Genomic DNA, 12,443 nt, shown 5'->3' with positions numbered 1-12,443 from the left:
CAATAATTACGTAAAGTAAGGGTATTTAGGTCTTTTAGAAACACTTTTACATCTACTATCAATATAATACTATTATTCCTTTATTCTCGTGTCAATCTCAAATATTTTTATTGTATTAGAACGGAGGGAGTATAATTATATGATTAATAATAAAATTGAATATGCCAAAGTCTATAGTTAATATAATCATATCATAATAGATAAATATTTTATATATAATTAAAACTTCAACCGCGATTACACGGATTCACCAATCCATATAGTTTTTTTAATCTTTTTTTGTTTTTCTATTTTATTTTTTTTTATCTATTTTTATTTATCTTCGTCTCTGTTCTCTTCTTCCTTTTTTTTTTTTTTTTCTTTTTGATCAATTATTCATTATATTTGTCTATGTTTTAAAGTTTATTTTTCTTTTTGATGAATTATTCATTATATTTGTCTATGTTTTAAAAAAGTTTATTTTTCTTTTTGACCATCGATTTTAAATAATTTACTATGCATGTGGTGTTTGAAACAACCCATAAAGTGTCTTATTAGATTTTTGCACATTTTTCTCTTCTCCAACTTTCACATACCCGGGCGGTTACTCGGTGTAGATATGTTCTTCAAATACACCTTTCAAGAATGCCAATTTGACATCCATTTAATATATCGCCCATTTAAATTGAGCAGCTCATGAACTAAAGAATTGGTTTCTCTCCAATCTTGTAACCGGAGCAAACACCACATCATAATAAATTCTTGCCCTTTTCTTCTATTCCTTAGCAACAGAGCCACACCTTGTACCTTTTTATCTCTCCTTTAAGTACTAAAGTTTTTCTTAAATACCTATTTCAGTCCAACGGGCCGATTTTCTCATGGCAGATTAGTAAGCTCGCATGCGTTGTTATATTTAATTGCCTCAATCTCCTCATCCATGGAAAGTTTCCATTTCTTGTCTCAAGGGGCCTGTTCAAAGTTGATATGTTTAAAATCTACCTAACAACATACAAGGTGTACTTCATTAGTAGAATCATACAATTCTTTCAAGCTTCGCGTTTGGGGCTGTTGTGATTAATCTTCATCATAACAATCTCATAGTGTATTGGTATGCTTATAGGTGCAAATTGATGATTCCCCCACTTCATGAATAGCCTTCATCGAATTACTGTAATCCCGCTCACTTGCTTCATTTTACTCAAACATCACAGCTCACCATCTCCTTCTTGCTAATTGGGTCGAACAACTTGAACCTTTTTGTCTTCTCATTATATCCAATGAAAACATACTATTTTCTTTTGTCTTTAACTTCATTCTTCGTTGATCCGATATATGGGAATGAGGTGTACCAGTTATTGTGCCCACGGTAAACGCTGGGTAGCCAAATGCGGAGCGGATAACTGCTGAAAGCATCTAAGTAGTAAGCCCACTCCAACCTGACGGAGCAATGCCGCGTGGAGGTACCGCACTGCAGAACACTTTGATATGAGAAACCATCAACTTTTGTCCACTCCACACTTACTCTAGTATGTGATCACGTAACTTTGCATGTGGACATTTATTTTTTATGTAGATGGCACATTGCAAGCTTCCGCCCAAAACTCTTTTGGCATCGTTTTGCTCTTTGAAATTGATCAAACTATGTCAGGAATAGTTTGATTTTTTCTTTCGGCCATGCCATTTTGTTGAGAAGAGTACGATGCGGTTCAAAATCTCTTTATGCTTTGCTCTTTACAATACTCCAAGAAAGTTGTTGATGTATACTCACCACCTTGATAGGATCGTATGGCTTTGATATGTCTACCAATTACCTTATCCACCATTACTTTGAATTTTTTTAAACATCTCGAATGTCTTGGATTTCTCATTCAAAAAATAAACCCAAATTTTTTCCGATAAATCATCAATAAATAAAATAAAGTACCTTTTTCCTTGAAAGATTTAGGGCTGAGTGGTTCATATACATCAGTATGAATCAACTCAAGAGGATGTTTAGCTTGATATCTTGCCTTCTTTTGAAATGATGTCTTGCTTTCTTGCAAAACACATATTCTTTACAAAATTTTCCATCACAATTCATGTCTGGCAACCCGTGTAGTATGTTCTTCTTTGCTAGCTCTTTTACACCACTATGGTGCAGGTGACCAAAACAAAGATGTCAGAGTGACGGCTTTGTCTTTTATGTTGATTTGCAAACATCTTTCTTGCATGCTTCTCAATTTCAATTTGTACATCCTATTTATTCCAATCTCAACTTGAGCAATCAAACGCCCTTTCTTGTACTTCAAGTATAGCACCCGTTCTTTTAAAGTATCAAGTATCTTTTTTCCGTGAGTTGCCCCATACATAAAATGTTGGTCTTAAAATATCGTACATAATAAACATATTACATTAATCATATTAAGTCATATTTTTGTATGCAATGAACCATACTCTGTCTTTGAACTCTACTTTAGATGCATCTCCAAACGACGTATAACTATCTTCAATTTTCTGCGTCTCCTTGTATAAGTGCTTGTGCCAAAATATGTGGTTGATCACCCTTGAGTCAAGATACCAAAAAGTGTCATTGATGATGTTGCCTTTATTTTGAGCCATCAAGAGAAAGCCTTCGTTTTCATTATCTTCCACGACTACGTTGGCCGTTTCTTCTATTTTTTCTTTCAAGCTCGACAATCTTTTGCGAAATTCCCCACTCTACCATAATGATAACATTTATTAAATTTACAATCCTTTTCATAGTGACCATAGCTATGACACTCGTAGCACTCAATGTTAGAATAGTTTGATAAATTGTCTTTTCCTAGACAACATCCTTTATCCCATCAATTTTACTTGTTTGATTGTCCTTTCTCCTTAGAGTATTCTTCGTGATTGTTGCCTTGATCATAGTGACCATTTCCATGACTTCCACGTCCACACTTTCTACCTCAAAAAATTTGAGAATAGAGTACCTTTTTATCTTTGATTTATGCCTTGCTTTGAAGTGTTTGTTCGAGTGTCTCCTTTATCTTTTTCTTCTTTTGTTGTTCGTGTGCCATGATAGAACCAACAAGTTCATCTATCATGAGCATCGCAAGGTCTTTTCACTCTTCTATCACACACACAATATTCTCAAAATTAATTATTGGTTAATGACCTGAAGATTATTTCAACAACTCCCACATCAGTTAAATTTTCTCAATTTCAAAAGAGCTGGTTGACCAAGGATTACCCACGAGTAATATAGTCAGATACACTTTCAGACTCCTTCAACTTCATACTCTCTAACTTGCCACAAAGAGTTTAGAGGTGCACTTGCTTCACATGGTCAACTCCTACTTCTTTTGAAGTAGTTGCACCAGCAATTTTCTCAAAATCGATTTTTCAACTGTCTATAATCACTACAAAAAATAGTATATTTGTAACGGAATTCCGTTCCTAAAGTTCACGTAGCTAACGTAATTTTATCTCCAATTCCATCACTAATAGTATTAGCAACGGAAAAATTGGATTTAGGAACGAAAAAACATCGTTACAAAATTGATATTTTCTTGTAGTGAATGCAGCCTAATGTTTGATTGTGTCTCTTTCAATGCCTTGTGTTGAGCCACTGTATATCCCGTGGTATTTGCGGGTTCTTCAAAGGCTTCTTGAACTATATCCCATGCATCTTGAGAGCCAAGAAGTGCTTTCATTTGAATACTTCAATTTTCATAATTTTTCTTCGTCAATTGTGGTAACAACATTTGACCCATCACATTTGTCATCTTATGTGATTCCCATTTGAAAATACTGTATATGGAGACACAAACACACACACAAATGCAATTACAAAAATATGGAAGCAAACACTAAGCACACAATCATAAAAACTAAAACATGAACAAAAATAATTTTTTTTGCTATAATAATTCTCACTTCACATGCCCTAAAAATACACCAACGGACATCATCATTTTAAAGTACAAAAATCCATTGGATACCACCCTCATCCAAACAATAATTTAATCCTAAAATAAATTGCATTATGATTGTGTAACCCCTGACTATTAAACCAAAGAAACTCTCATGCATTATATTTTTATAAATACTCACTAAAAATCCAATTTAACAGCCGATGAAATAATATATCAAGAAAAGTTGGCAAGAAGAAGAATCCTAAAAATCGATAGTAGAGTTTCCGGAAATAGGAATCTGTAATGACTATTTTGAATCCACGAACATATTTGCATCATTAACGAGTTTTTGTATTAGTGGTAAGAAATTATGGGGGAAAAATAAAGAGATTGTGTTCTATTGATCATAAAATAAGGAGCCTATATATAGGCAATACAAAACAGAATCGATAAACTCAAATCTAAATAATTTAATCTATGAATAAGATCAAATATAAATATAAATCTACTAAATCTAAAACCGAATATCTAAAATATCTCAACATCCCCCTCAAACTCAAGTGGTATAATAGAAACCAATTTGAATTTGATAAGAAAGTTGAATAGACGCAAAACAAAAACACAAATAAAAATAGAGTAAACTGTTTTTTTAGTCCCGTAACTGGACACCCTTATCATTTTAGTCCCGTAAGTGGAGCCTGTCGCAAACTAGTCCCATAAGTAAAAAATTTTCGTTGTTTTAGTCCTCCGGCGCCGGAGACGCCCGTGTGGCTCGCCGGAGATGACGTGTCCACCAGGTCAGCGACACCTGGCGCTGACCTGACGGACACGTGGATTTTTTTATTTATTTTTATTTTTTTAAATTTTTTTAAAAACTTATTTTTAATTTATTTTTAATTTTATTTATATATTTTTTATTTTTGAATTTGATTTAATTTTAAAAAATAAAAAAAATTGAAAAAAAAAATAAATCCACGTGTCCGCCAGGTGTCGCTGACCTGGCGGGACACCTGGCGGACACGTCACCTTCGGCGAGCCACGCAGGCGTCTCCGGCGCCGGAGGACTAAAACAACGAAAATTTTTCACTTATGGGACTAGTTTGCGACAGGTTCCACTTACGGGACTAAAATGATAAGGGGGTCCAGTTACGGGACTAAAAAAACAGTTTACCCATAAAAATAATAGTTGACTCTCCATCAAAGCCGAAAATGAGATGACTCTCCACGTGAGCCGAAAACAAGATGACTCCACCGGAGCCGAAAACGAGATGGCCGAAAACGAGATGACTCCACCGGAGCCGAAAACGACATGACTCAACTGGAGCCGAAATAGAGATGACTCCACTGGAGCCGAAAACGAGATGACTCCACCGGAGCCGAAAACAAGATGACTCTCTACCGGAGCCGAAAACGACAGGACTCCACCGGAGCCGGAGCTGAAAACAAGATGGCTCTCCACCGGAGCCGAAAACGGGATGACTCCACCGGAGCCGAAAATCAAATGACTCCACTGGAGCCGAAAACCAGATGACTCCACCGGAGCCAAAAACCAGATGACTCCACCGGAGCTGAAAACGACATGACTCCACCGGAGCTGAAAACAAAATAAATCGCACGCAGGCAACAGAAAAACAGCGGACAGATGGCAGATCATAGACAGATTTCTGACAACAAATAAGTGTGATACCCGAGGTTCTCACTTCTCATTGGCCAATATAAATTTTATATTTTAGGTGCTGATAAATTACTTATATGTTAAATTGTTTATAATTTGGTATATGCCTTACCTATTTATTAATAAAAAAAATATTATCATAATTTATATGAGATTCTAGTAGGATACAAATAGGTTGAGTAAATTATTTGGATATTAGTGGTGTAAGTTTAATATAGATCATTTGAAAATTTATTGTAGTAATTAAATAAAAAGTAAAATAAATAAAATAATAATTATGAAAATAATAATAATAATAATAATAATAATAATAATAATAATAATAATAAATAAATAAATAAATTTAAAAGGAAGTAAGGCGGTGAGGGGTAATAATCCCCACCCCACCACCTGATCAACCAAATCCAATTCAATTTCAATTGCGGCAGAAAGGCAAACGCGAAGGAGAAGGAGAAGAAGAAGAAGAAGAAGGAAAAAAAAGAAAAAGTTTTACGCCGAATTCGTTAAAAGCCTAGTTCAGGTATTTTTCCGTGTTCACGAATTATATATATTTTACTAAATAGAGGAAGTTTTGAGTAGAAATAATTATTTAGTAAATTGGGGTAATATTTGTAATTGATTCTTTTTAGATACGATACTGGAATCGGGAAAAAGGCTTTAAAAGTTAGGATTATTGACGTTTTTGGCGAACTTCACGTAAGTAGAAATTCATATGCAACTACAATGCATAAATATATTATTTTGTAAGTTATTTATGTTTGTTTGATAATATGTGAATATCAGAAAACTGTAATATGTGATTAATATTCTGTTATTATGTGATTTGAGCCTGCGAGCTCCGTATATAAATTGGTTTCAGCCTGTGAGCTCTGTATGTGATATGGTTGAGCCTGTGAACTCCATATTTGATGTTGAAGGAGTCTGTGAGCTCCAAAATTGATGTGGTTTGAACCAGTGAGTTCAATAATATCTGTATATTGTGAAATATGTTGCATTGCATTTTCATTAAACATGCATATCATGCATTGAAATGAAATAAGATGGTTTTACTATGTTCGACCGCTGATTATACACCGAGGGCGGGAGAGGCGACCTGGGAAGAAGCGACCTGGGGAAACCTGGTGTAGGCTACCTGGTGTGACCACCGTCTATTGTGACTTTACATACAATGCATAAACAATGCATTCGGAAGAGGCGACCTGGGAAGAAGCGACCCGGGGAAACCTTACGAGGAAACCCGGTGTAGGCTACCTGATGTAGGCCACCATTTGATTTGAATATATGGATATTGAGCTCTTCCGGTGTATAACAGTGTGTCTAGGGGCCCTGGAAAGCATTTCATAAATAAATTGGTGAAAGCACATTCTGCATAGTGAGAATTTTGAGATAAACTTCACATCATGCATAATTTCTACTTACGGAGATTTATAAATCTCACTCAGTTTATGCATTGTAGGTAATCCTGATGATATATGACTTGGTGGACAGACTGGAGTAGCCATGGCGCTCTTACAGGCATTTTGAGTTACCGTGTACATAGATGACGACCTGTGGGCAGGACCGTGGCTTGTTTTGCTTCCGTTGTTCTGCGGAGATTTAGAAGTTGTATGGTGTTGTTATAAATAGTATGTCGATTACGTAGTTTTTGATATGGTTTGAGATCCTTTTGGTGAATGTTAATAGGTAAATGTTGAGTTATGTTATGTTTTGCCGTAAACAAAAATATATAGCAGGTTAACAGGTTGTTATATATGAAAGTAATTAAGAGGGATTATAGTATGTTTACCGTTTACGAATAGGTTGAATTGGCGTTAGTAGTATAGTGTAAGTGGGGTCGTGTCAATAAGCAACGAAAGATTGCATATCGCTTGCAGCAACAGATGGCAGATCGAACGCAACAACAGACAAAAAACGGACATATGGCAGATCGTTTCAGATCGCTCGCAGGCAACATACAAGCAGCGAAGATTTCAGATTGCACACAAACAATAGACAAGCAGCGGACAGATGGCAGATCGGAGACAAGACGAGACAAATTTGAAAAAAGACAACTTGCAATGTTGCCTACGTGAGATCCGATCTGTCCGATGTTTGCGATTTGTCTGTTTTTAGCAACGGTGGTCATATGGCAAATTGTACACATATTTCCGGCAACAAACAAGCAAGAAAGATGACAGATCGCACGCAGGCAACAGACAGACAACAACAGATGGCAAATCGCACGCAGGCAACAAACAGACAGTCGACATATGGTAGATAGCAAACAGATTTCAGAAGATTTCATATGCAGATTTCAAATTGCACGCAAGACCAAACAAACAACGGACATATTTGAAAAAAGACAACTTGCGAAGGCATGATCTCAAAATCACAAGACCTCCGGGTACAATCCAAGTTGAATGTACCCGGAGAAACACAGGTTGGTAGGCTATATCAACGGCATGAGAAAAATAGGCTCTGATACTATGTTAAAAATTATGGGGAAAAAATAAAGAGATTGTGTTTTATTAATCATGAGCCTATATATAGGCAATACAAAACAGACTCGATAGATTCAAATCTAAGTAATCTAATTTATGAATAAGATCAAATATAAATATAAATCTACTAAATCTAAAATCGAATATCTAAAATATCTCAACATTAGTACTTTTGGCTATTGTTTTCGCAACAATGCAAACACGCATATACTAAAAAAAATTTCTGACAAAGATTTGCACATTTTTAATCATTTAAATTGTGGTTGGATTTTTTGGTTGAATAGAACCAATATAAGTTGATACAATATACCCAGGATGATCGGTAAAGACTGCCCAAGGTCAGTATACCCTGGTTTTCCGGAAGCCGACCCATCTGAGATGATTTTCCCCTAGAGGGGCTGTCCAAAACAACTAATTTAGGTTCATGATAAATTTAACTTTTAAAGATTTGTTGTCCCAATAAGGAAGATAGCTAACAGAAAATTAAACTATTGGAAGAAACATGGCATTAAAATTTGTAAAAGAATCCATCAGGTGGCCTCCCGATGGATGGGGCTATACTGTCTGAATTGGTAGGGAACATTGAATTATCGGGCTGCCTAATCTGATCTGATTTGAAATTCCTGAAGATGATCGAAAAACAGACAGACAAATACCATGTGATTCATCACGTGCTTATGTTACCACACTCATTCCATTATGCAAGGATAAGGCACTTCTTACTTGGCTCTATATATACACACCCAACCCTCATTGGATTTCAATCATCAAACTCACAAAAACTTCATCTACCTCAGTGTTCACATCTTCTTACAATTTACAGACAATGGCCATCCGAAAGATGTTGCGACGATCCTTATCCAGTGAAAGAAGATCGGCATCCGAAGTTCCCAAGGGACACTTGGCTGTTTACGCCGGGGAAAATGAAAAGAAGCGATTTGTTATTCCGGTGGCGTACTTGAACCATCCGTCCTTCCAAGAATTGTTGTTTCAAGCCGAAGAAGAATTTGGATTCCATCATCCAATGGGTGGTCTCACTATTCGGTGCAGTGCCGATTTATTCATCGATCTCATGTCTCAAATGAGCATAGCATAATGCAAACGTGGATAGTATAGATAAACATACATGTACATAGATTTGTTTCTTCTTTTTCATGGTTTCTATCCTTTCTTACACTGAGGATATTTTGCCAAGAAAAAGGGCTGAAGCTTTTGTAAGGAATATAATTGTAGTTACACGAATACATTACAGAGGAAGAACAATATATATTCATCAACCAAATTTATTTTTTTTGCAATTTTTGTAGGTTTATTTCTTTTGGGCTTTTGTTCTGAACCTATAAATATGAAATTGTTTCTCTTCGTATTCACCTTTTCTTGTATTAATAAAATTCTATTGTTCGTTGAACGATAAATTCTCTTTTGTTCAGGCAATATGTGATATTATGTGATTACTCCTCTATTTAGTCTTCAAGTGTTCCTCTCAAAATATAGTTTCTAACACTAATATGTACGAACAAAGTTTAACAAGAGGACTAAAGTGTCTATCTATGCACTTTGTAATAAGTAAAAGATATTAATTCCGATCTATTCATGTATAATGAACAATACTATCAGAATCTATTTGCTGTTCTTCCAATCCAAATTAGAAAGATTGTGTTAGATCTAACAATAAGTTCAACAATATTTTTCACACACTTGTTTCTACAGACTGCAATAGGGCCCGCTGAACAAAACACTACGCATTAATCAATTGAAAATCTTCGATTTTATGATGGTTAGATAGAAAGAAAATAATTAATCTCTGCTTGGAGTTTTTTCCTTTTTTTTTTTTTTGGAACTTTCTACCGGTCATTATTTTTTTTTTAAAAAAAATGAAATCGAATACTTATTTTTTTATTATAATAAAAAACAAATTTATATTTAAAACATCAGATCCTTATTTATTTATATCACATCAAATCATTATTTAATTTAAAGAACTCATGCCTTTCGAACAATTTTGAGGGCATTTCTAATAATAATAAGTCTTATTCCTAATTGGTACACTTAAAAAGCACAATCACATGAGCTGCAATTTTTTTATTTTTTTTAAATTTTTTCTTGCATCAGAACTATGTGGACCTTTGATGCAATGAAATTTACATTATTTTGATGGATCACATGGTGGACCGATTCTCCGAAGAATGGCATTGAAATTATTAGTTCTCCGAAGAATGGCATTGAAATTATTAGTTGACAACGAGAGATGGCAACGGGTCTGTTTGATTTATTGAAGTAGAGACAGTTGATGGATAAATGTCCTAAGGGGACCATATTTTAGACTACAAAAATTGTGTTATCTTTTAATCCTTAGATTTTACAAAGACAACTGCATTTATTTTTCCATGTGCTTGTGTCTCACTATTTTCGTCTAACATTTAGCACCAGCAATTTCTTGATTGCTCGCCTATATATACATACAGCACAAATGCATATTACAATAAAAACTCGTACAATATTTTTGAATCTTACAAAAGCATACATTCGTCAAAGTCTCATTTTCTTGCCCAAATACAACCAACAATGGCGATTGTACAAAAGCTGAGACGAGACGGTCTTTAGCAAGCGAAAGAAGATCAGCCGAGGTTCCTAAGGGGCACTTGGCCATTTACGTTGGGGAGACCAGTGAAAAGAAGAGGCTTGTTGTTCCAATGTCTTATTTGAAGAACCCTATGTTTCACGAATTGCTGTCTCAAGTTGAGAAGGAATTCGAGTTTCATCATCCAATCGGAGGGTCACCATTCCCTGCAGTGAGGATTTATTCGTTGATCTCACGTCCCATTTGCACAAGTTGTAGAGTATACATTTGTATAGATACATAGATACAGAGAGAAGATAGATTTTTGTTGTGTTTATGAGGCATTTACCATTTTGTATGCACAATATTTTCTTTATCCTGACATGAACTGTAGTTTCTTACAAGAAATAACGGTCAACAATCACATTGCAAGAAAACCAATTCCATGATGTAAAATCACAACCTATTTTGGGCAGTCATTGCAAATTCTATACAAAGTTTGTTACAATATATATGTACAAATCTTTTAAATAAGGCTATGCCATAATTACAGGATATGTACTTTCCAAATACATATTGTAACAAAGATGCTAGTCAAAGACAAATGATTTCATTTCCTTGCTCTAAAAAAAAAAGAACTCGACAATGATCATAAGGAAAAACCACGTAGCCTATAATGTGGTTTTCTTACAACATGGAAGGGCATTAGGAATGCGAGTAGTTGATGAAATGCTCGAATGCAAGAATTTTAAGTTCACATGGTGGACCGATTTATGAGGACCCCTTGATTGTTGTGGAAAATTGGTGTTCAATCTTTCCATGCTTTTTACAGAGGGAAAATTGTAAAAACTATTCCGACTATATGTCTAATTATTACTTTTGTCTTTTAATTGTCACAATAGCAAAATATATTCTGAACTTGTCCCAACTCACAAAATCGCTATTTCAGTACTATGGTTTGCGTGTGAGTTTCATAGCTTGCCAAATCCACTATATTTTTAGCCAAATGGTGACATGTCTAGGATTTCTTCATAAAAATTGTAACATGTCCACGATGTATTTTGCTAGGATGTCCGTCAAGTGCTAGTGAGACTGACAGTTGCGAAGGGGATTCAAATTCATGCGCGATCAATATACTGAAATAGCGAAATTGTATCACGTGGAAGATATATTTGCTAGGTTGACAATTAAAAGACAAAAGTGATAACTGATTATACATACAAGATAGTTTTTGCAATTTCCCCTTTTACGGATTTTATATATGAATGAACTGAAAGGGAAACAAAGTTTGAAAGGCCACAAGTCAATGTGATTCATTAACATCTTCAACGGCAGAGAATTGTAGTATTTGAAAGTACATTAATTAAGGATGATCGATGTTCACCATTTCATTGAGTTGATATATACGTATATAGTGTTTACGACCGAACTTACAACTACAATCAACAATAGGTCCTCCGAAAATGTAATTTCTAATGCTTTAGTATACCTTATTCATGAAGAGCAAAATCTGAAGAAGGTAAACTACCTAGTGTAATATAATCTGATATTTTTTGGACAATATCTCCATACCAGAAAAAATCTTACATTCGTATTTTAATACGTTATAATTTACGAAAGATCAATGGCTATAAAATTTTGCTGAATTACTTCTTGCGTCTGAGACATTTGGGACAATGCTGTCTGAGTTGGTAGGGAACATTGTAATATTGAGCTGCCCTAATCTGATCTGATTTGAAATTCCTGAAGATGATAAAATAACAGACAGACAAATCCATGTGATCCATCATGTGCTTGTGTTATTACACTCATTCGATTATGTAAGGGTAAGGCATTTGTTAGCTGGCTCTATATATACACACCCACCCCTG

General features: G+C 34.9%; 1 protein-coding gene across 1 annotated transcript; it reads left to right on the top strand.

Moving 5' to 3' along the window:
• The first annotated feature begins 8,759 nt into the window (after positions 1-8,759).
• On the top strand, positions 8,760-9,294 carry LOC127253832 (auxin-responsive protein SAUR21-like). Its single transcript, XM_051278613.1, has one exon. It carries the CDS (start codon positions 8,839-8,841, stop codon positions 9,106-9,108), a length of 270 nt encoding a protein of 89 aa, XP_051134570.1. The 5' UTR covers positions 8,760-8,838; the 3' UTR covers positions 9,109-9,294.
• Positions 9,295-12,443: the final 3,149 nt, after the last annotated feature.

The sequence above is a fragment of the Andrographis paniculata genome, unplaced genomic scaffold (genome assembly GCF_009805555.1).
Source record: "Andrographis paniculata isolate CXL003 unplaced genomic scaffold, ASM980555v1 Contig12END, whole genome shotgun sequence".
Classification (NCBI taxonomy): domain Eukaryota; kingdom Viridiplantae; phylum Streptophyta; class Magnoliopsida; order Lamiales; family Acanthaceae; genus Andrographis; species Andrographis paniculata.
The sequence above is the reverse complement of the archived record's forward strand: the minus strand, read 5'-3'. Positions and strand labels throughout refer to the sequence as shown.

Bases quoted from the DNA above. Each gene is read 5' to 3' on its own strand.
- LOC127253832 (XM_051278613.1), top strand. From the start codon at position 8,839: ATGGCCATCCGAAAGATGTTGCGACGATCCTTATCCAGTGAAAGAAGA.